Source organism: Daucus carota, chromosome 7 (genome assembly GCF_001625215.2).
Source record: "Daucus carota subsp. sativus chromosome 7, DH1 v3.0, whole genome shotgun sequence".
Classification (NCBI taxonomy): domain Eukaryota; kingdom Viridiplantae; phylum Streptophyta; class Magnoliopsida; order Apiales; family Apiaceae; genus Daucus; species Daucus carota.
In genome coordinates, this window is record NC_030387.2 from 31,808,761 (window position 1) to 31,833,714 (window position 24,954).

Sequence of the window (24,954 nt, forward strand, 5' to 3'; positions counted from 1 at the left end):
TTGATTTATTAATTTTATTCTTTATCTATTAATAATAACATATTATTATATGTTTAGTTTTTCTAAAATTTAGTTATTTATCACATCGTTAAAAAAAATATTATGTCTCGTAATTAATTTCAGTATGGTAGATCTTTATTATGTACATCTTTTCTGATTTTCTCTTTTTTTATTTATCAAATGACATTAAAACTAAAATTTCATGTCTGAGTATATTATTGAAAATAATTAGTTCATAGTTTTAACACTTTTTATAAATAGAGTGATATATGTCATTATTATGATAAAATAGAGAAACATCATAAAATATATTAAATTTTCTTTTAATTGATCATATAATTATTGGATGAATGTATGATGCATGTACAAGTTTATTGATATATGCATATACATGAAAATATATGTGAACGTAAAAATGGGGATGCACTCATCATCCTCCTCATTCTCTCCTCTGTTATAATAATTAAATTTACAGGAGCGGAGAAGAGAAAGGGTTTTAAATCTGCATTTCATACCCGCTTTCGTTACATATTACTCTCAATCTCTCTCCCACTTTATATTTTTTTTCTCGTTTTCATATTATTACATGGTTGCAGAGAGATGTGGGAGAATCCATATTACATTATATGTTATCATAATACATCATCAGTTGTTCCAGGATCTCTCTTCTTCTAACTTATTAATCAAGGTTATTCCTGTGTATGTAATGTATCTTAGTATCATCTATTTGCATGACCTTTATTTTTATTCATGTTTTTATAAATAAATTGATCAGATTTATTAGAACTTTTTAAGATCTCTAATCTTTTCTCATTTGCTAATCTGGTGCATGTCATAGTGTTAAATTATAACATTTGTTCTTTTGTTTGAATCAAATACCATATTTGAATTTTATTTTATTCACTTTATGCAGTTTGAATGGTTTGAAACTTGAGAGTTTAAGCTAAAATTATAAGTACTAATTACATTAGTAAGATTTTCATGATTTATCATTGTCCACTCAGTAAATTTTTGTACCTGTTTTTTCCAGTCTTATAACGTAAGACATTAGGGTCAGATGACGTCTTTACTAAAATTCCCAGAGTATTTCAAGATTTGCTGTTTAGACAGCACTTTGAGTCTTTAATTGTATTGATGTTCGATCATAACGACTCAGGTTAATCTTATTGTGTGGGGTCATAACTTAAGGATTCTAAATATTTTGTATCAGTCAACTTGTTATGTTCTGTAAGTTGCAGGTACCAACTTGGCCAAAAAACTAAAGATTACATGTTAGAATCTGCAGATACAGCATTTTTATAAAATAATAAAGTTTTCTGCATTTCTTTGCCGACTCTGCAAATTTTGCATGCCGCTTAAATTCTAGTTGTCTCATGGATTAATGATACATGTATTTATTTTCTACACACATATAACAAAGGATGGTTCTCTCACTAATATAAAAATGGATACATACTTTAATTTAATAAGAGAATTTTTGATTCATTTGGATCCTATATATGTTTAGAATTTTAGGACTAAAGCAATTTCATAACTTCAGAAGTCATGAACGAAGGTTGGATCACTTTTCTTAGCTGTAATTACTTTCGTTTTAGTTGTTGCGTTAACTTTAAAATTCGGACTACAACCATAATCTGCTATTAGATTGGTAGGCAAGACCGGTGAAAAACTTAATATTTCATAACTTATCATAACATGTTCCTCTAAAATCTTCACGTAATCGAGATGTGAAAGTTACAGTGTACCTGAGCCCAATAATTTATTGCACTCACTTAACAAGTATTGTTGTGTAAAGTCATTGTGCAAGTCTTATCTTTTATCCTCATTGGTTGTGGAACTACTACAAAAAAGCTATTTTGCCTCTCTCTCTTTTCATGACAGTTCCTAGACCTAATAATTCGTCTCATGTCTTACAAGCTTGGCAAGTTATAACTCTGAATTGACACTATTAAATGTGTAATCCTAGATATTGGTCCTTTAGTCAATGCAAATATATTCTGGTGTAGTTTTATTTGCATTGTAAAATCATATCATCCTTAGTTCTTCTTTGAGCATTTATGCTATATATATTTGTGTTGATAATTCTAATATTTTTTTCAGTTTATCAGGCGTCGGTTAATATACTTGTGTTAATCTACATATCTAAATTTGCCGATCAGTATGGGTGCTTGCTCTTCAACATTGCCTAAAAATCACAAGACTCGAAGTATCATCCATCGCCCTCCGAAGAAGGTTGGTGGTAAGCTATTGAAGATTGTTCGAAGACGGAAAAGGAAAACTGATGCTCCTGTCAACGACTTTCTTCACACAACCACCACGTGTAGAAGATCTGAGGTTTCCAGTTCATCATATCATCTAACACAGTATCAGTGGCGTCATAAACAAAATGATGGAAGTGGTATATTCTGCCTATTTTTTTCATTTATTTTTAATATTTTGCAAAACAATGGCAATAATCTATCTTGACTGAATAGTCACTATGGTTGATTGAAACCTACCATAATAATGTTCTTAGGAGAAGAAAGTGTAAATCAATTTCTCAATATTTGGTTGTGCACACCATTTCCTTTTAATGGATAATACATGCTGCAACTTAATTAAATTAAAGTAACAATATGTCTTCACGGTGCACTATCTCAATTATAATGAACTCACATCGTATTTCATATTTTGTAATATTCTACTTCAGGTTCCACCAGCCTTTTTTCTTACTATTATGTGCATCTTGTAGTTCAAATATGTGAACTTCTATGACCTAACTGAAGATTATTCTCAATATTGAGATCTCTAATTTAACGAATAATTTACACAATATATGATAAATGTCCTACACATACAAAAATATTCCAATGTGCCTAACTTGCAAACATTGGAGCAAAACACTTTACTATTAAACATGTAAGTACGACATATGTTACCTTATTCTTAGATTTGATATATTGGAAAGTGAAGAATCCAGAGTTGATGCTTTTTAATGTAGTATTATGTCAATTTTGATCATTTGGTTCTGTTAAAATAGATACCAAACAGATTACTTTGATAATGTGGAGATGTTATAGGGTTCTGAGAAATAGAGAACCTTACTCACATCTTTTCTCATATAGATGATTATATTGCTAAATGATTACTATTAATATTGTATCTTGGACGGTAATGATATATTGGCTTCAAGTTTGCCTGAAATACTAATATGCAAGTGATATCCCTAGCAATATTTTATCAAATGAATATTATATGTTGTTTATGTTTATTGTCATGCAGTAATTTGTCAGGAGGAAGCATGGTTTGATACGATAAGCATCTTGGAGTCAGATACAGATGAAGACTTCAGCAGTGTACACGAAGGTATTGCAAATCAGCTTCCAGCATTAAGTTACACAAATTTCCCTTTTGCATATATTGTGTAGACGCCTGGGAGACCTATTTTGAGTTCACACATGTTATACAAATAGTTATTAATCTTCTTATTCAATATACTTTTGCTGAGTACTTCATCCATTAGCTCTGCATTCTACATAACTAAATAACTATCTGTTACTAACTTTGACTATTAAGTGAAGCAAGGGTTGAATACAATACATAGGTTTTTGTATTTGTTTCGACCTTCGTTAATCAATTGTATTAATGTATTTATTTTTTTTCTTGTGCAGACCTTCCAAGTGGACAAGTTCTCCAATATGAAACATCATCATGCTCTGTAGATAGGAAATGCTTGTACGAAGAAATCCACGAAAAATTGATGAAAATCGATAATGGTAAAACAGAGATGTTGGTGGACAGAGATGGAATCAAGGATTCAGATGGATTTAAACTTACAAAAAACTACAATGGAGTGAAAGAAGATCAACGTGATTGTGAAGATAAAAATCTAGAGAACATGAAGAGATATAGCCTCTCTCCATTAGAGCCTGTGAATTTTAATGAAATTATCATTAACACATCACATCCAGGTCATCAATCTCAAAAAAGGAAATCAAAAGTTATCAGGCTTTCCTTCAAAAGAACATCTATTGATGGAGATGAAACGACTGAAATTTGTAAGTATAGCATGCATGGTTCTGCCTCAGTATTATTTTTTTATGAAATTCCTCAAACCTAGCTTAAATTTACAGAGAAACTAGAACTTATGTTGTGTTCTCATTATATATTCTTAAACCTTGCGTACAAACTAGTTGATGTTAGTCCTGCTACTCTTAATTTGAAATTTTATTATGTTCATCATAAATAAAGGTAATTCTATTATCAAAGTTTTTTAGTTTCCAGCAATGTGCAACACAAATTCACTATATATTACAGTAACCACTCTCAATTTATCCAGGTGAATCAAAAAAATTCTTTTATCGTCCGAAAATAGGAAACTTGATTCCATTTCGTACAGATGGAACTCCAGGTTCTTGGTCAGAGATTGAACCTTCGCATTTTAAAGTACGTAGTGATACTTACTTTAGGTATGCCTATTACCTTTATATCTTTAGACTTTTATGAATGTACTTTCATATAATAGTCTGAGTGTCGATATCTTGTTGTAGAGATAAAAAGAAATCCCCTGCTCCAAATAACTGCCCATATAAACCACTTGGCGTGGATCTCTTTGTTTGCCCAAAAAAAGTTGATCACATTGCTCGACATCTTGAGCTTCCTTCTGTGAAAGCCGGAGGAAAAGTTCCTCCACTTCTTATTGTCAATATTCAGGTACAATCAGTTATCTTCTTATTGATTGAATCCAGTTATTACAATATTCAATTTTTATTACCTAATAATAATATCATCTCTTGTAAGAGTACTATCATGCTTAAGATTTTTATATAATCTTGTTCTGATTCTTTTCACAGCTTCCTACTTATCCTACTGTAATGTTCGGTGGTGATAGTGATGGGGAGGGTTTGAGCCTTGTGCTATACTTCAAACTTTCAGACAATTTTGAGAAAGATTCTTCTTCTCAATTCCAAGAAATGATTAAGGTGAATCTGCATTAAGTTTTCGGTTTATAGTTTGTATTGGGTACTTCTGACTCATAATATATATATATATATATATATATATATATATATATATATATATATATATATCATAGTAGTTTTTAATGGCCACACGTAATATTAGTCGTCCTCCAACCTTATTGTACCTGATGATATTCACTAAAGACGCCTATTTCCATTTGGATTTGTCTAGCTTATTGTACAATAGAAGACAATAATCATGACAATCATGATATGTATGTCCTTACGACATTTAAGCTACTTGTGTGTTACTTAATTTGAAAGCCTGCTAATTATTTGAGATAAGAGTTCTCAATATTTTCCTTTCACTATGAAATACAATCCCTATTGTCTTTCCTCTTGAATTTCTTAAACATTATAATCTTTAGTAACTCTAGACCTCCCTCGCATATATGGTTGCAGTGTCTAAATGAGCATTTATTTATTTTGTTTTATGTGTATGTCATTATGTGGATACATTTAATCTATTGTGCTTCCACGATGTCTAAATGAAAACTTATTCTTCCTATTTCTTATTTTAAAATGTAAATATACTAGACAACTATTGATGAAAAGTACTTAAACTTTAATGTAATGTTTTGAATTTTGGCTGATTAACTTTAATATATGGCTTATATTACAGAAATTTGTTGAGGACGACATGGAAAAGGTTAAGGGGTTTACAAAAGAGTCCACGGTTTCTTTCAGAGAAAGACTGAAGATTATGGTTGGAGTTGTCAATCCCGATGATATTGTTTCATGTTCTACTGAAAAAAAACTTATTAATGCTTATAATGAAAAACCAGTCCTATCACGTCCACAACACAAGTTCTATCAGGTAAAATGTCAATTTGGGTAATCCACCATTGTGCTTTTGTTATAAATACATGATGATCACCAGAGATATTTCTAGAAGAAGGAGTTAATTATCAAACTCATCATTGAAGTCATGAAATTGTATCAATTTGGTCATTAATCTTCACGGGGTCTCAGTCTAGTCATTATGGTGAACTAATGATATCAAATTAGTCACAACTGCTAACTCTTAACAAATTTGGACGGAAACCATCAATCCACGTGGCAAGTGTGCTGACTAAGCGCGCGTGTAATGGTCTAACAATCAGGATTCCAATCATGTGCGTGTACACACACACACATACACACACTCATTGTGAACATCCTAGATCAACATTACATAAAACTAAGAGCAAGTCCATTAAGTTACCTAAATGAGCTCCTCAACTCATATTTAGATAATGTATCAAAAAACTGGCACTACCTAAATCACTGGTACATCCTCAACCTTCTAGCAAATACTTATTTTTAGGTAACCTCTAGCCATTACGGCATTACCTATTTAATATTTATGAATTAAAAAATTCATCTCTCTCCTTCTTTCTTTATCTTTTCCCTCCTTTCCCCCTTCGATCTCTCAAATTTATTATTTATTATTAAAATAATAATAGAGGAACAAATATAGGGATTGCTATTGGAGTTGACACTAAAAGTAGATTACTTAAATTGCTAAGACTCACTCCGATTCATTATTTTATATTATTAATAGGTAATGCCTATTGGACTTGCTCTAACATCACAAAAATTTTAAAAGCAATGATAATATGTAATAATACACCAAGAATACAAAAGAAAGTATGATTTTGGGCACACACACGAACAAGCATGAACAAAACATAAACCCAAAGCCTTGCAAAAGATTCGGTTTTCTTCCCGCAACCTCTTCAACTTCGGTTTTGATGGGTATATTTATCGACATGTATGTATATATTATGTTTTTATTTTATTTTTTAAATTTGGTTTTCTCTTCGTTCTGTTTTTTTTAGTTGATTAGCCATGTCAACCTCCACTAAGCTGCGATGCAGCACTCTAGTTAAGGGCATGTTAAACAAGTTATAGTCGGTGACTATTTTGATATTATTAAATCACACAATAACGACTATAGTGAAACCTTGTGGATATCAGTGACCAAGTTGATACCATTTGATATCCTCAATGATGAGTTCGATAATCAACCCTTTTTAAAAGCATCTATAATTACTATACATTGCACTTATACATGTTTCTACCATGGGAATTTGGCACTAATTCAATTCTTTTCTTTAGATCATATCATGTTCATATACTAGTTTAAATGCAGTGTTGGAAGTGTAATGAAACTATTATGTTGATATAGTCTTTTCTTGCATAGGCTTGTGGCTTCTTTGTTGATACTCACCATTCTGATATATTTAGGGATCGAACTATTTTGAGATTGACCTCGACATTCATCACTTCAGCTACATAGCCAGGAGGGGACTAGAGGCATTTCGAGAACGCTTGGCAAATGCAACAATGGATCTTGGTTTAACAATTCAGGTGCCACTTTAAAAATCAATGATCCTTATTTTGACACATATTTAGAACAACTCCAAATGTCACTTTAATTTGCAAGTGCATCTAAATCTCTCGTTGTGACAAAATAGTTCTTTCTCATATATATATTTTGCATGTTTTGTTATTTAATGGAAAATTAAAACACCCCGTACTATTTTTAATTCAAAATCTCAGTAGTAGAATGACCACATATTATTGACTATGCTCACATATATATAATCAGGTGGACCGGAACTTACTTTATATTGTAGCCATCCAATTCCTGTCGACATTATTTTCATGAAATATTGTCCCTCCTTTCTCATTTAGAAAAAATAGTTAACCATGAAATGGTATTCAAATATTTCTGTTTGGATGGACATTTAATTGCTTGATAACAGGCTCAAAAACAAGAAGAACTGCCGGAACGAGTACTTTGTTGTCTCAGACTCAACAAGATTGATTTCATCAATCGAGGTCAAATACCAGGAATTATTGCACTTGACGAGGATGATTAGGTTGGATTGTGGAATTTTTAATGCCTCTTTTGAGCAAATTTCATATGTTACTTGTGTCCGCAACTGAGCTACAACCTTGTATATGAAAAGAAGTAAGAGAATCTCATGTACTTGTACAATATCATGTAATGAGAATCAGACTCATCTTGATTTATCAATTATGTTCACAATTAAATCATATATATATCCAACATAATACAGTAGCTGCAATCTGTTGTACATGCATATGAAATTAACTAGAATTTTCACATGAAATCATAATTTCATGATGAGTCCGGAGAACAACAGAAAAATCAATACAGTACAATTTACAAGATCATTGTGTAAGTTATAACCTTTATATGGGAAAATGTATGGTTTTATGTTAGAAAGTAAAAATGTGTAAAAATTAAAAAATAACAAATAATTTATAACTTATAATCTTATGTTACATTTTGTTGATCAAGAAGAAATAATGATGAACAATCATAAAAAGCAATGCACCGTAAATCAGTAATATGATCAATCATTTTTTTAACTATAGCACACATGTCGAGTTTGGTCTTAAATAAATTGTGTGCTAACTATAGTAACTTTAAAAAAACCCAGTTCTAATAAAATAAATGAATTCAAATCAAGATAAAAATTAAATATAGTAACTTTAAAAAAGAACTAGGGAATTATGCCCGCGCTTCGCGAGCTCCCTTTAAAAATGTTTAATAGTTCAAAATATTAAGAATTATGACTTTTTATAAATACAATGCAAATGCATGTTTAGTTATAATAGTATTAACAACCATTACATCAGACACGATGATCACGATTACTCTCCTAAAAGTATACACTAAATACTTATACATAATGTATAAAGTTGAAATCCATACGTAATTATCTCACAACTGCAAAATTGTTGTCTGATAAAATTGTCTATACATAACGATCTCCAGCATGCCAATCTCCTGTTTGAGCTGCAAAGCGTTCCGTCATTAAGCTCATTTGGACTGGCGAGCACCTTTAAGCAATTGAAACCATATGCAGATCATAGTTGTTGCTTTTGATAAGGCCATCAACTAAAGTAGTGTAAATAAAAACATGAGGACAAATTCCACTTTTGCATATTTTAATATAGACAGCCAATGCATAATTGATGGTATTTTACTTGACAGAACCATATATTATGCTATTGTACACCATGCTGTTGTGAACAAAGCCATCTTCCAAAACAACTCAGTTCAGGCCTATGTTGATGTTAGAGATGTCGCTTCTGCACATGTTCTTCTATTTGAGACCCATGCAACAACAGGAAGATACATCTGCTCCGAAATATCGCTTCATCGCGGCAAGGTGGTAGAAACTTTAGCAATATATTTCCCTGAATATAAGTTAAAAGTTAAAACATATACACACCTAGCAGGTTTATAATTAAGCCTTTACGACTAAAGCATAATCAAATAAATACCATGGTTGTAATGCAGAAGTTCTGATGAAATTAAGCCAAGATCCAGGCCATTAACAATTTCAAACCAAAAGCTCAAGGACATGGGGCTTGATTTCTCACCCGTGAGGCAATGCCAATATGAAATAGTGAAGAGACTGCAGGAGAAGGGTGACCTCTTGGTTTCCGTAACCAAAATTTTATCAGATGTAGCTGAGCCATCTAACTGCAACATTCATCTAAATCTTTTGCAACGAAGCTTTAATAAGGAAGTGAAGGATTCTCATAATCAGCTTGCAAACTATCTACAATCATCCAGCTGCACATAGAAATCATTACACAGAGTAGATGCTAGAAAGGCAGACTTGGTCACCAGGGAAGGAAAGCCAAGTAGTAGATGCTAGAAAGGACATGACTGACTATAGTGTCGATACGTATATAAAAAGGACACTATTGTGCATAATACCAAACCATCGTGGTATTTGTACTTAATCACAGCCTAGAATATTTAGTAGCGATAATGTATCTTTCTCTCATTCTATCCTATTGACGTAACCTTCACTATAACTTATGATTACCACTCAAATACTACTCAAAAGGTAACTTCAATACACGATCACATGTAGTCCTTAACAAACCAAAAGATCATTGTATTAGATATCATACCGCTATTTATTGAAGCTTTTGACTAAACATCCTGCAATTGAAGATCAGTTTTTCGTCTTTGAATTGCCTGCTGAAGTTGTGCCATTGATGAAAATCAAAAATAAATAGAAAACATAATAAATAGGAAACTAACCTTAACTTTTAGTTTTTATTTCCTAAATGATTTATCTAATATTTCTATTATATGTCTTTCTGAAAATAAACAGTGAGTTCAATAAAGCTAAGAAAACTCTGACTTTCTTAAACGTTAAATAGTTTATTATATAATAGAATTATATATATATATTATGTATCTTATATATGTATATAAGTATATAAGTATATAAGTATATATACACCTGATATTATTTGAAAGAAATTATTCATATTAACAAATATTATACTCCCTTCCTCCCATTTTAGTTGTCACATTTCTATTTTTATTAGTCAAATTGACTAATTTTTGACCAAAGATTATAAATCACTTTTTCATTATTCTAAAAAACTGAAAATTACATTTTAAAGTAGATTAAAAGTTATTTCTGGTGATATTTTTTTTATTTTTTCAATTGAAAAAATATCAATAAATTTCAGTCAAACTTTGGTCAATTTGACCGGCACAAAACCAAATGTGACAACTAAAAAGGGACGGAGGGAGCACCTGAGAAATAAACTGCATATAAATTTATAAAAAATATATAATATTAAAAATAGACAGGGTGAAGTGCAATAATGTTGTCGACAATATAAATCTCGATCAAGGATGCATAGTGATGTCCTTGTGGTATTTTGCAAATCTAACATGAACAGGTCATTATAAATCCAAATACGACGACTCACACAACTATATTTCACTGGAGCAAAATGGAGGCATACCATGACCTGCTTCGGGATCCACACCTGAATCAATCTCACCGCGCTGCTGTATTTTTGTCAATCTATTACGCAAAAACTCATCGAGTGCTGATCCACTACCACGTCGTTTTCGACCTGCAAATCAGAATTGTGAGAACGCGTGTCTAACATGGTATGAATGCGTACATGTCTTGTATGCAACTCATACTACAAACCTGCAACAGAGGATGTTATAGAAATACTCTGACTTGTTCCATCATTGTCCATGATTGGAGATGAGAACAATAATCATAACAATGGCAGAAGATTGCTCCGGCCACTCATAACTACTCCGAATCAGTTTTTCACATATCTTGGTTTCAAAATTTTGAAATCAGAGGTGGAAGATAAGGCAACAGAATATGTCAATTAAATGAATTGCCACATCAATTAAAAATCTGCATGTCATTGCTATTTCTTGCATTTGGACCTTAGTGTGACCTCTGCTTGAGCAATTCTGCTTGCTTTGCACTTCCTTCGGTGATACTTGCAACCCTTGAAGTTTCATTTTAGAATCCTTCGAGAGTTCAGATTTTTCTTCAGAATCACCACCATCAGCAGCTTTGATGAACACGTTGACTGGTGTCTAAGGGGGTGATTTTCTTTGCTGCATCTGTTGAACTTTTTAAATCAAAGCCAAATAACCTGCATGAGTCGACAGCATCAGACTTCTTCTCTTCAACCGGGAGAGCTAACTGGTCATTGTATTGATACATTGGATTCTAGTTTGTAAAGCTATGTTGAACAGACCATGCAGAGGCACTTTTGTTATCTTCATTTTCATCAGAGATCTTACTCCAAGGAGCTCTGACATGGGAACTTTCAGTAGTGAGATTTGAATATTTTGCTGATCGCATGGGCTGTCTATAAACATTAATATCCGTCCTCTGGCCTTCAAGAGAAACATTTAATTGGCTTGAATCGTGGGAAGGGTTCCAGGCAGCAGGTACTGCTGTAGAAGTCGGTTCAACAGCAGAAATATCACTTGGTGGTCTTGGTCGTTTATTATTCACTGAGGCAGTTTGACTAAGGCTAGGAGGCACAGAAGCAACAAAAGATTCACATACCAATCTCAAGCATTAACCTAACCAAAGAGAAACTAAGCCTGACACATATTGAACCAACCTACACATAGATTGTGTTACTTTTACAGTACCTTGGTTTGCTTCTCTATGCCACATAATCATCTAGGGCCGTGTAAGCTTTACAAAACTGCAAAACTTTTTAAAAAATTTGAAAATGTACATTAACATAGAATCAGATTTATAAATCTAAATTCTTCACATTTATTTTTCAGATTAGCACGAAGAATGGGAGGCTGCAGAGTACCCCTATAGATTTGGTCTCATATTGGAACCTAGATCAACAATATTAGTGAATAAGCAATAATAAAGTCCCTATTTGATCATTTTCAACACATCTATACATAATTAACATGATACTATAGCAGATTACAAAATTACAAAATCCCATCTTTTACCAAATTACAAAATACAAAGAATTACTCTATGAAATATATACATTGTAATAACAGATGAGTTGCATAAAACTAAAGAAAAATGTGTGATCTTACCTGATACTTTGAATGGTACCTTTGAACAGCATATGCTTGACATTAAATCACATTATGCGCTATAAATAAGGCTCTATAGCAGAATTTCTAGCAGTGTAGATTTTGCATGTTTTAGAACATCTTCCCGGTGTAAAAAATCCAGAATCATATCTAAGAGCAGCTATGACTCTAGGTTGGCTCAATGTTATCCACTTCTTCACTCTATCTCCAAATATCTTTCCTTTGCCAATAAAGTTTGTTGTGTGTGGATCATTTGTATAGGAATATGAAATCATGCTGCAAGAATACTCATAACAGATATTATTCTGAAATAAGAATACTAACTTAAAAAAGGAAGAAACATACCTAATATATAGACCATCAAGCCACAAATGCTTGAGAATTATCACCATCATATTTCTGAAAACTTCCTAATATATTGGATTCTTATATAATGAACACAGTTATAGGATCATATTTAGTTGGCTACTCAAATTTATAGGATGAGGGTGGAGATAGAGGAGCAAAATAAAGAAAAAAAGGATGTTCCAGGTTATGCCAGGGCATAACCCGTTCCAGGTTATTTGCTATTAAATCCTACTCAACACTGCATGTTTAAAATTATATATCATGATCATATTATGAAGGATGCCGACAATTATCTGTTAAGTTATTAGGACTACAGTTATGGTTGAAATTCTTTTGATGATCATTCTTCCCTTGGTTACCTGACCCCTCTGGACCTCTACAGTACATACATAGTACATTTAAGAGTTGCCCATTTATAAAATTTTGGCCCATAACTGAAGATACCAGAAGTGTAAATAAGGTTTATCAATATTTTAAAATGGGAAAAATTCACACCTGACCTCACAATCCTAAAATTAGTGATAGAGAATTAAATATTCATGCACAAAGCAGAGGGTTAGACATAAGAGATAGAAATGTAGCTTAGATTAAATTGAAAACTACCGTGTAGTCAGATAATGCTCATCGCATTAATATTTGTTTGGAGAACCATCGTCTGTTGAGAAGGTTTCTTAATTTTTTTTATATTTCTTTTAATGCAGTCTGGGAATCAAAATATTAAGGCAATGGGAGCATTGCCTCCTAATTTTGGTATGCCATCTGGAATGCATCCCCCACTTCCACCTGGTCCTCCACCACATGGCCAGCAGCCTCAGTAAATGAAAGTTGTTTTTATGAAGTCCTGTAATATTAGAAAGGCTTGTTACTGAGCTTAATGGAAAATCAGTTGAGCTGCTACTGGGTCATTCCTTACTTGAGCAATTGTTTTTGTTTTTATAGAAATTTAGTTGTATATCGATGTTGTAACAAAACTATGGCAGTCTTTCTTATGTCTTGACTCTTGACCTAGTATGAGTGAACTTCATGTAGTAGGGTGAATGGCCTCAATTATATCCAGTATTCCAGTTAGATAAATTTGAGTAGCTAACTAAATATGATCCTATAATTGTATCACGAAGAAGAAAAAGGAATTGTAAGTTGATGGTGTGACGTGTTCATTATATAAGAATCCAATATGGTGATTCTGATGCAGTTTTAAATGCTTAACTATTATCACCATCATATTTTTGAGAAGGCTATAACTCTGGAGTACATATGTTCAACTAAGCACTACACATAGACTCTTCACAATCGATCCTTCACATTGCTCTAATCTCCTTGTAGTATCTTTAATTTACTACATTCAAATTATAAGATATCAAAACAATTCAATCACCCTTAATTCCCAGGTGTAGCTTTGATAACTCAATGTCTCGGCTAAGGACCATGGTCATGAAGCAAGAAGCATCCTATAGACTTTTATCAGACAACCATTCAAGGGCCTATTTCATTTTATTTTGGAGCAGAGATTATTCAAGCTCACCCAAAACAGAAAAATAAAATATATCAGTAAACCTACAAAATCTGATAAACACACAAACATATTAATATAGTTGCCTTTTAAATATTTTTTACCTCTGATGACAACACATTGCGATGTGATCAGGTTTTGAATGTAGTTTGAGAATCGGCCAACCACCTTAATATTGAGACTGCCTGTAAAATAAGTTATAGGCTTGAGAGTTACCAATTATATAGCTAGATACCTGGGAGATTCTCACTCTAACATTTGGAACTTGATCCACTCCAAGCGTCCAACGCCAAGTTCCAGGTGCCTTGTATACAAATATTGAAAAACAAATGTATTTAGCCTCATAACATTATGTATGTTGTAAGAAAGATTGTGGAACCACAAATGTTAAAAACTACTCCCTCCGTCCCCCTCAATTGTTTACATTGGGGGACGGGAGCTCGGCACACATTCTAATACTCATATAAAATATAGTTTGATAAATTATTTTGAACTTTTTTTTCTTCTGAATAATAATTTACTATCTAAACTTTTATACGAAAAAGAAAAATATTAAAAAAAAGTTATGAACCTATGTTTAATATGCGTCTTAAAATGCGTGTCGAGCAATGTAAAAAAAGTGTAAAGAAATGAGAAGGACAGAAGGAGTATAAAAATTAAGCAAATCACACCCTAATGAATGTTAAATTTATAAGATTGGACAAACATTGCCAACGTAAATTACAAATCACTTGCACTATCTAAACCAACACTGATTCTAGCAGGCGAAGCTTCAGGAATGTAAAAAGAGCAGTCATTGAAGCAAATCCCACACCCAAACCTACAAATATTCATCCCAGTTGTACTACACCAATAAAACATAGAATATGAGCTGGCAAGATTGGTTTCTTTCACCCATTATATCATTTATCCATCCACAAAAAACAGCTCAATAATTGAACCTACCACATATATTCTAAGTTTTTAACGATAGTTTCCTTCACATAATAAAACTAAAACAAAATCATACAAAATACATATGACAAAATCATACAAATTAAAAGAATATAAGATAGAGGTGGTGAGGTTTTGATACTAAAGTAAATGGCACTACCTCTGGAGATTGTAAAAAACAGAGACAATCTTGGTGACATCTTCTGGTCTAGAGATTAGGATATTAGGATTCATATTTTCACCATTTTCTGATATTATTCGACTATTTGTACTTTCATTACCTTTTACTTTTTTAAGCCAAGTACTGTATTCATATTCTGGTCACCAGCCTATGCTTTATACCTAGATACATAATTAAATTCTGAATCTTGATAATATGATGGTAAAACCTCTGTGTAGATCCTTCTGTCCTATATACGCCTTTGGAATCACTGCTGGGACCCTTGATCATGCAAGTAAAATAGCTCAATAATTGAACCTACCACATATATTCCAAGTTTCTAACGATAGTTTCCTTCACATAATAAAACTAAAACAAAATCATACAAAATACATATGACAAAATCATACAAATTAAAAGAATATAAGATAGAGGTGGTGAGGTTTTAATACTAAAGTAAATGGCGGAGAGTATACGTTCATCACTAACCATATTTAAGGTCTTAATATATTTACCTCCTTCAAGAACGAAGTCTGATGATTCGGGTACACGTATCCGAGCTGCGAAAACAGAATTCTAAAAATATTAATTCTAATAATACACTGGTTTCTATATGAATGTCAGCCCAGAATATATTCAGAGGATTCAACGAAATTGTCACAAATAATTGATACGTACCACCAACTAAATTGTTTCCAAAGCTGCCATCCAAATTAAGGAAAGAGATAAGGCAGGCTATTATTAGCTAACCATATTAACATATCTCTAATACCTTCATTCTCGAGTTGACTTTGAGTGCTCTTGTCCCGGAGCTTTAGACGGAGATCTCTGCGATCTTTTGTGACATTAACTTCCAATTAAACAGATTTAACACATAACAGGTGATCTGCTTCGCTTAAAATCCGTTGATCAGTTGCATAATAACTTGCAAAAAAACGTATCGCAGATAACCATACGTAAAACTTGCGTCCCTTTGTTATCATAGAGATTATGCACCCATTTTTCAAAATGCAAGCATCAATGAAATCTGTTTATTTTTTCATCAATTTGCAGCTTGACATTAACAACTCTCACTTAAAAACATACTAAAAATTCATGCATCGAACAAATGTGCAAAACTAAAACCTGTTACATAAATTCTCTCTTTAAAGTACACACTACCTCTTCCAGAAATCATACAATCAAGGCGAGGTCTCAGGTCAAGTCTAAAACAGAACATACATAATACATAATGAACAACCAACTCAAATTGATATATACATTAGTCTCAAACTAAAGCCCAAGAAAACTACCCAAAAATAAGTGCAAGATATCAGTATCATAGAAAAGTTGTGTGACAATAACATCAGCACCACAATCCACCTGTCAAAGAAGCACACAATGTGTATTCAAGTACCCAATCATAAAGATATGTAGCATAGCTCCATGGTTCTGTGCCCAACATCCTCCGAATCTTCTCGACTATGAAAACCATCTCTTTTTAATATATTCGTTATACTCAATCTACCTTGTGTGCTTGTGTTTAAAAATGCAATTGTAGTGCTTTCATGGACCTTGGTGGCTACGGAGTCAGAGGCAGCCTTGAGGCTGATCACCAGGAACCATTCCTCCACCTTTTGATGTGTCAATAGCCTCTATCATAGTGACAGCCTCATCAATTTCAGGCCTTATGTCAGGATTAGCATCCGTTCATCGCTTCATCAAATTCGCCAATGAGACCTGATGGAACAAAAATATTAAATGGATCAAACAGAACAAACAATTTATTTCAGGCGTTCTAACAAACACTTTATGGTTTCTTAATTATAGAAACCATATATTAGAAATCATAAATGACAACTTATGAAAAAAGAGAAACGGGATGCAGAGGAGATTGTTTCAGACCTGCACACGGGGAAAATCGACGCAGGAGAGGGATGGAGAATTCCAAAAATCAGCAATAGATCGGTGTTTACATGTGTAAATGGATGTATACATTCCGCTGCCGGTGTAGTAACACCGTCGCTTTCCATGCCTGGGAAGAACACACTGCCCTATTCAAAGATGTCTATGCAAACATTCGAAGATCGAAGATATGACCCGACGGCGTGAAGATATGATCCATACTATTGAAGACTGTATTCAAAATTTGAATTAGGAGTCGGAAATTTTGGTAACAGAATATCCGCTTGTTGATGCACGATCAAATCAGTTTGAAGATAAGCACGCGAGAAACAGAAGTAACGGGTTAATGGGTTATCCGGATCAGGCAAATGTTATGGGTATTTGAAGGAGTATTTTAGGGCCTTCACTAGCATTTATTAAGATTATATATATATATATATATTTAAATTTAATATTTAATATTTAATATTTATTTATATTTATTATATTTATATTTATATTGAATATTGAATATTGATTGATAGGTTTTAGTAAAGAAAGAAATAAGAAGAAGAAAGAAATTAGGGTTGAAGAGCGGGTATATAATGAAAAAGATGGGCGAGAAGAAGAGGAGAAAAGCGCCTTAGGCCGAGCGCTGTCCCCGGAAAAGAAGGGGTAGCGTGGTATTCCACGAGTGAGGTTATAATTGTGGCGCACGATTCCGTCGTGTGATAGGCGCACATTCACTGGATTAAATCCCAGGCTCGTCTTTGCTGCTTTCGTTTCCAGCTAAAGCGATCTGGGTTCCTCATCCTACATCTTTTTCTTCCTATTTAAATCTTTAAATTAGTGATGAAATTGTGTTTTGTTATTTGATGGTGTTGTAAATAGATGTTGCTTTGGATCTGGATTACTGATCTTGAATGGGAGAAAATTTGTATGTATGTGTTAAGTTTAGGGTACATGTCACGGCAGTTCTCACTGGCATGCCTATAGGCATGTATTTTACAAAAAGGCATGCCCAAATGGCATGCCATTTTCCATTAAATATAGCAAAAACTGCTGCATCATTACAGGATTGATACTAAAGTGCACTTACAAATATAACAAAAGTTAGTAAATATTAAGAACCGAACTTAGTACAATACTAACTTATATTAGTAGTTTATCTAATATTTAACTATGAAGTTGGACTATATTTAAAATTTTCAATATTTATAAGATATAATATTTATATAAATTTTATTATTTATATAAAAAATTAGTAAAAAAGCATGCCAAATGGACAAAAGGCGTGCCTAGGGCATGCCCAGTCTGGCATGCCCAATCTGGCATGCCCGTGCCGCTGTGACATGAACCCTAACTTAAGTTACCTGGCTTAAAATTTTCAGCACGAGATGTCCTGTTGAATAGATATCTTTGAATTGAAGAGTAATGTGTGGTAACTTCGGATTTGAAAATATAATCTGCAAGGACTTGAATTGGTTCATAATCGGTGACATTGAGGGCGTGTCTGGGTTCACCGGTTATTTCCGGAAAATATAAATATCTGGATATTATTTTCATAAAATCAATATGTACTGAGAAGGATATTTTGGGTATATTTGGCCCTTTTTTTTTCAAGCTTTGTATAGGAATTTGTAGATCAAATTTCTATTTATAAGTCAGAGGTTTTTAATGGTTTTTTTATTTTTGAAATTTGATTTACAAAAATGTATAAAATTATTATAAAAGATAATTGTTAATATTTATTAATATATTATTATTTTATTACTATTATATTTTTAATAACTCATAAGTAATTGATAAATCAAAATTATACGAATTGATATTTTAGACTCTCAGTTTATCATATTAAGCCACGTTATAAATCATAATTTTAAGTTCAGCGAAACGGGCTCGGTTACTTGTTTTACAAAAATATGTATATTTTTATTTGAATTATTTATGAAAATAAATATTTATTTTAAAAAATAAGATACGAAAATAAATATTTTCTTTAAAAAAATAAGATAAGTTAAACTATGCAAAATTAATGTAAGTTAAATTTTGAATTACATTCTTGTGTTCGCTGTAAATCAACAAAATTGGCTTAAAAGAATGAGATGAACCTGGAAAACAAATGTATCAAATGAACTATAATGAATGGAATTACCAAAAACAAGGATTCAATGTTGTCAAGGTGAATCAAAAATTTTGAAGTGTTCCACCGTTTTTACTCTGTAAATCCAGTAACAATACTAGGCTTATAAGCAAACAATTTTAACAGTGGAGCATTTCTAAGCCTCCGGTGTGCTGCAATAGCCTTGACAGCTTTGATGATGTTTCTGCAGATTTGTTATACTCCTGCACCAACAATCAACCGCAGTTCTTTCCATTTTCATTTCCTGCTCATTCTAAATATTATGAATGCCTGCGATTTCATTTTTATGTAAAATGTACCTCTATGAAAACGCGATGGATGATTAGCACTTTGACGAGTATGTCCGTCTTGGCTTCCACGTTTTCTGCTTGATTGTGTCAATGGCCCTGAGAATGAACTCCTTCCCTTCATCTCAGCGTTCCTTTCCTAGTACATATCAACAAGCCAGATGAAATTATGTTCAGGGAAACAAATAACTACTGATAGATGATAAATAAATGTGAATATATCTGGACTTTCCTTCAATGTGAATATATCCAGATTATTTGTCCATCCTATTCTGTACCATTTTAATAAATAAATTATCCCACTTCCATTAATCAAAAGTAGTCTAAAAGTTTCGGAAAACTAAAACAAAAAGTGCTGCAAAGAGGAGGTACTAACTCCATATGAATTCCCTGGTGTATCAATATCAGACCATGCAAGCGAATTTTGCTGCTGAGGGCGAACTTGTTCCCTTTTCATTGAACGCTTTGAACTGTTCACCCGGTGTCTTAAAGGAGGCTTCTCTTCACTCAAATGTTCAATGTTATTTTGCATAGCGTTTTGGTCTGCAGAACTGGTTTGAGCTTTCAAAGTTTTCCTTCCATGTGATATTGAGGAAGCAGAATCCTGCTTTTGCCTTTTGTCCCTGGATTCTGATGCCACTGGTACTGAGAGTGTTCTATTTGATTGAGACATCTCAGTCACTTGACTAACTTCAGATGCAGAATCAGAATTCAATGAATCCCTGGATCCTTTTTCCTTGGCACATAGGATAAGAATACTTAATTTAGTGGGAAGCAAACTTCTGTCTAAAACTATAACTCACAGAGAGAGGGGAACCTGTTTCTGTTCTGACGTGGTTGATTCTTGCAAGGGTTGGCGCTCTCTACTGGAATTCCTTGAAGCTCCAACTGAATTTCTCAATGGTCCAGATGCACGCATTCTGGAAGCGTTTTTCCTGAGACCACAGGTGATATACTTCAGTTTTAAGGAACCATTTGATCGAAAACATTCCATGACAACACTGTCTAAGGTATAGAAATGAAAATAATAGCATCAATTAAAATGCCTTAGCACTTTGCTTTTTCTTTATTCTACTGAAGCTTTATTTTGACTCTAGAAGGAAAGTGATCATGTCATGTTTATACCTCTGTCAGCAGCAGCAATCTGATATAAATATGATAGCCCGAACTGGTTGTACATATTACTAGATTAAAAGTAGTAGCAGTACTCTAATAGAATTACTTGGTGATTATTTGTAATAGAAAATTTTCAGCCCGTAATCTATTCGAGTCCATAAACTTCACTCAAGCCCTTTAAGGTTAAATAATCATGAGTGTAAGAGCTACCTTCTTTCTTCCTCGCGGAGCTTTGCATCAATTTCTTTGTTGGGTGGGTATTTTGGCAAGCTTGACGGATCACATGCATAAGGCGTTGAATTGAAATACTGTCTAGCACAAAGGCTTCTGATCAGTGAACTTGATAAAATATAATAACATATGACATTCTTTCTAAAATAATGAGATGAAGAATTGAGCAGCATTAAATATTTAAATAGAATTTGGGTTTCAAACTTTCAACAATATAGAAGCAGTTTTCGCGTCATGCTACAATATATTTTACAGTTTACTAACTTATCCACGAGGTTACCTCAGAATTAAGTGCAGCAGTAGCTGTTCCACGCTTATGTGGTTCAATGGAAAGGAAACTTTCTATAAGATGCTGAGACGTTTCTGGAAATTCTTTACACCTCTCTCGAAGCATACTTTCATAGCGATGCTGGGGTTTAAACATTGTCGCAAGCGGAAGTTTGTACCTTCTCCAGTATTCCTCAGTAGGAGTACCGCAAAGCCTAAATATTTTATGTAATTGTTCAACCTGTGGATATGGTAAAGGAACTTAGAGAAACTAAATCGAATCGAGACACCTGTTTATGCATCTAATGAACATTTCAGAAGACCAAGACACAAAATCAAATTGAGAGACCTGTGTATGCATCAAATGAACATTTTAAAAGGCTAAAATAATTAGGGGACTTCTGCTTCAATGTGGTAACATAACTGAGAGTTGATAATTGTGAATGCACGGAAAGACCACCCCGCAGAGACCTAACAGTGTCCATTGTTTATTTTGTAATAAAGCAAAAGTAGGACATTCCCTGTTCAAAATTCTTCCTCGGAAATGATATATCTATGTTTTACTTTATTAATTTTGTATACGTCTCTCATCATATAGGGAAGAAGCGTTTGCATGTGATGGCAGTTCAGCCATCCTATCTCCTCCTCGAACACAAAGCACATACGAATCTAAAAAATGTAGCATAGAAACCTTTCCTTTTCCTAAGTAGACCAATACCAAATTAAGTCAAAAATGCCAGGTGCATTCCACATGTAAAGCGGTTTAGGGAGGGTAAGTTGTTCCTCTGCTCCTAAGTTAGACCAACAAAGAATGCATTCTCTAAATTAAAAACGAGCAGCAGATAAACTTTCTCTACAGTTTACAAACCCAATTTCAATTCAAAGTTAAAATGTGTTACATAGCATAGCAACATAAGAAAGGAAGAGATAATTTGAGTGTTATCACCTCAGTTTTCCCTTTGAGAAAGGGCTTCCCGGTGAAAAGCTCAGCAAATACACATCCCACACTCCAGAGATCCACAGATACCCCATATTTAGTTGAGCCCAGTAGAAGTTCGGGAGGACGATACCATAGAGTCACAACACGAGTTGTTAAAGGTTCTTTATTATATGGCGCAGTAAAGTTTGCCAGACCAAAATCTGCTATCTTCAAAATTCCATCATTGTTAACCAATATATTAGATGTTTTGACATCCCGGTGCACTATCCCTTGTGAGTGGCAATGCTCAAGTCCACATAGTAGCTGGCGCATAAAGCACTTAATCTGCTCGCAATTAAAAAAAGAAATCATTTATTGATCTTGACTCTTGAGTTAAAGCTGATGGATGTTACAACCCTAAATAATCTTGATTTCTTGACAACATCAGATATGCAGAAAAATCATTCAAAGGGTAACTTGATATATTCTGAACACTTATTTTGGTGAAAAAGAACAAACCTGTGCCTCAGTAAATTTGATGTCAGGACATGATAACAGACCAGCGAGATCATGTTCCATATACTCAAAAACAAGGTATATGCTACATGATAATTTTGAAGCAATGATCCCCTCTAATTTCATAATGTTTATATGATCAAGCCTTCGGAGAATTGTGATTTCACGTGCCATGAACCTTACACTTTCTGGTGTGAAATTGTCAAACCGCACCTTCTTCAGAGCCACCATTTTACCAGTTTCAGTATCAAGTGCACGCCACACACTGCTGTAAGTACCTTGTCCTATCTACATTTTAGAAATGAGCTCTTTAAACCGTACTGATGTAAATAGTGAAGTGATCATATGACAATCTATATCAGACAACATAGTCAATTATAAGATTTAGACGTGTTGGCATTCCTGTAGACTAAGCAAAAACGCCACAACTTGTACTTAGTACACTAAAAACAAGACCCTTAGAAATCCAAACTTGATGAGGTTAAGGCTTTGATTACTGTATGATAACTGGTAAACTGCAAAGTTTATTTATCCCACCTCTATCTATACTGATATTTGACAGAAAAATACGATATGGTAGTTTTTTGCCCCAGGAGTTATGGATCCTCAAAAAGAGCTGATGTTAAACCTATAAAAGTTTACATAACTGAAATATACTAGTTCTTGTAGATACATGCTAAAATTATACTCCAATGTTGTGTCTGGTTGGGGTGAATGAATATGGAAGGAATGGAATGAAATTTGCACTATGTTATGGGTAAATGTTTATAACTTCATTCCTTCCTCCATTCCATTCTTTACACCCTATGCTAAACATCACAGCCCCAATTTGAGAAGGAATGTTCCTTCCTATACTCATTTTTTTCTCAAATCTCATTATAACAATTTTGCACTCATTTAAACTTTTTTCAATATTTTCCACCTACCTCCACTATTTTCATTTATTTTTAATCATTCCATTCTATTCTTCCCAACCAAAAACAACACAAGCGCATAATACTTCCCAGTTCCCATCTTAATAATTCATTTTTATTTTGAGTATAACCCGAACATGGTCTTCAAATAGATTCAAATGCAATTTCAAGCTATGATAACAAACTGTTTGACAATACTCAGAAATTGAATTAGCGCAACTTCTCATCAAATGGTAAACTCTACTCTGTATTCGCTCTGTCAAGGATCTAAACCCTAAAAAAAAAACTTCATGACAAATAAGAGTAAGACTACATAATTTGGGACCTTTCCCGGACCATGTGCAAGTCTTGTGCACTAAGAACGATTTTAAATCAGAATCTAATAACATGCAACATACGAAATGCAAAATAATTAAAAACAAATATTTTCAAAAAAATCAAGATTACCTTCTCAAGCTTCTCAAACCTGTCATACTTAAGAGGCACCCATCCCTCCACCGCTTCGCTAGCTACAGCACATAACCAAGGAGGCCACCCTGCCGCAACATTTTCTCCTTGCGTAAACCTCCCTCCATTTCTTATGCTAAAAGAAGAGCTCCTTCCGGAGCCTTGGGGCTTAGATAAATTCCCTGATTTTTGATTTTGCGAGACTAATAATTTTTTGTCATCATCATTCTCCTTTTCAGGCTCCTCCTTGATCTTATCCAATGTTCCACTAAATCCAGCTTTAGAAAAAGAGCCAGAACTGGATTTAAGGGTCCAATCAATGTCATGAGTAGATTGAACAATAAGATCAGGAGAAGAATCAGGACTTTTTTTTGCTGTTCTTCTTGTTAATGATTTCTTGGAACAAACGCAACCCATTAGCTCCGACCCAAACCCATCAAAAATGGACCCGTACCCAGATGGGGATATGGGTTTTTTGTTTGATTATTAAAGGGGAGCCATGGTGGAAACAATGGGGATTGCGTTAACAAGGAAGAAACAACAAAGGTGGTGGCACTGGCTGATTACCTTTTTATGTTATACTTATATAGATTTAAATAGATATTTGTAAGAGAGGAGATTAAAGAAACAAAGAAAGACAAAGATTTTGCTTGGTTTTGTTTAATGTCTCAACAGGGTGTTGCGAAATACACGGGGAAAGAATGATTTTAACCGAGTTGAGAATACGCGGTTCGTTGCGATTTTGTGTCCAAGCTAGGATTCTGTATTATTCTCTTTCTTTACTCATTTTACGTACACTATAAATATAACACTTTGAGGGGTATTCAATTGGAAGTATGTCAAAATGATTTATGTGGTGATTGGTTCATGGTCAATGAGCCCGGTTAACAGGATGGGAACCTAGATC

At 33.4% G+C, this 24,954-nt stretch overlaps 2 protein-coding genes and 1 long non-coding RNA gene across 14 annotated transcripts; 1 reads left to right on the forward strand and 2 right to left on the reverse strand.

Annotated features, from left to right (window-relative positions):
* The first annotated feature begins 405 nt into the window (after positions 1 to 405).
* LOC108194928 (uncharacterized) lies at positions 406 to 8,068 on the forward strand. Its single transcript, XM_017361865.2, has 10 exons — positions 406 to 688; positions 2,101 to 2,398; positions 3,262 to 3,345; positions 3,651 to 4,037; positions 4,319 to 4,448; positions 4,530 to 4,692; positions 4,833 to 4,961; positions 5,623 to 5,817; positions 7,230 to 7,352; positions 7,751 to 8,068. The coding sequence occupies exons 2-10, from the start codon at positions 2,161 to 2,163 to the stop codon at positions 7,865 to 7,867; spliced, it is 1,566 nt and encodes a 521-aa protein (XP_017217354.1). The 5' UTR covers positions 406 to 688; positions 2,101 to 2,160; the 3' UTR covers positions 7,868 to 8,068.
* Positions 8,069 to 8,613: 545 nt separating this feature from the next.
* Positions 8,614 to 18,451, reverse strand: LOC108196339 (uncharacterized). 12 transcript variants are annotated; one of them, XR_010285577.1, is made up of 9 exons: positions 17,229 to 18,451; positions 16,023 to 17,063; positions 15,860 to 15,904; positions 12,394 to 14,555; positions 11,977 to 12,040; positions 10,997 to 11,852; positions 10,803 to 10,916; positions 9,306 to 10,017; positions 8,614 to 9,218 (listed from the first exon to the last, which is right to left on the reverse strand). It is a non-coding gene; the product is annotated as an uncharacterized LOC108196339 (long non-coding RNA). The 12 variants fall into 12 exon arrangements; XR_010285579.1 differs by having other exon boundaries at positions 9,306 to 9,600; positions 9,948 to 10,014; positions 10,997 to 12,040; positions 17,229 to 18,449; XR_010285575.1 differs by having other exon boundaries at positions 9,306 to 9,600; positions 9,948 to 10,017; positions 10,997 to 12,040; positions 17,229 to 18,449.
* Positions 18,452 to 19,332: 881 nt separating this feature from the next.
* Positions 19,333 to 24,928, reverse strand: LOC108194275 (probable serine/threonine-protein kinase At1g54610). The gene is made up of 9 exons (XM_017361228.2): positions 24,048 to 24,928; positions 22,690 to 22,974; positions 22,198 to 22,515; positions 21,265 to 21,492; positions 20,964 to 21,061; positions 20,455 to 20,572; positions 20,014 to 20,373; positions 19,650 to 19,776; positions 19,333 to 19,553 (listed from the first exon to the last, which is right to left on the reverse strand). The coding sequence occupies exons 1-9, from the start codon at positions 24,462 to 24,464 to the stop codon at positions 19,546 to 19,548; spliced, it is 1,959 nt and encodes a 652-aa protein (XP_017216717.1). The 5' UTR covers positions 24,465 to 24,928; the 3' UTR covers positions 19,333 to 19,545.
* Between the last annotated feature and the right edge of the window lie 26 nt (positions 24,929 to 24,954).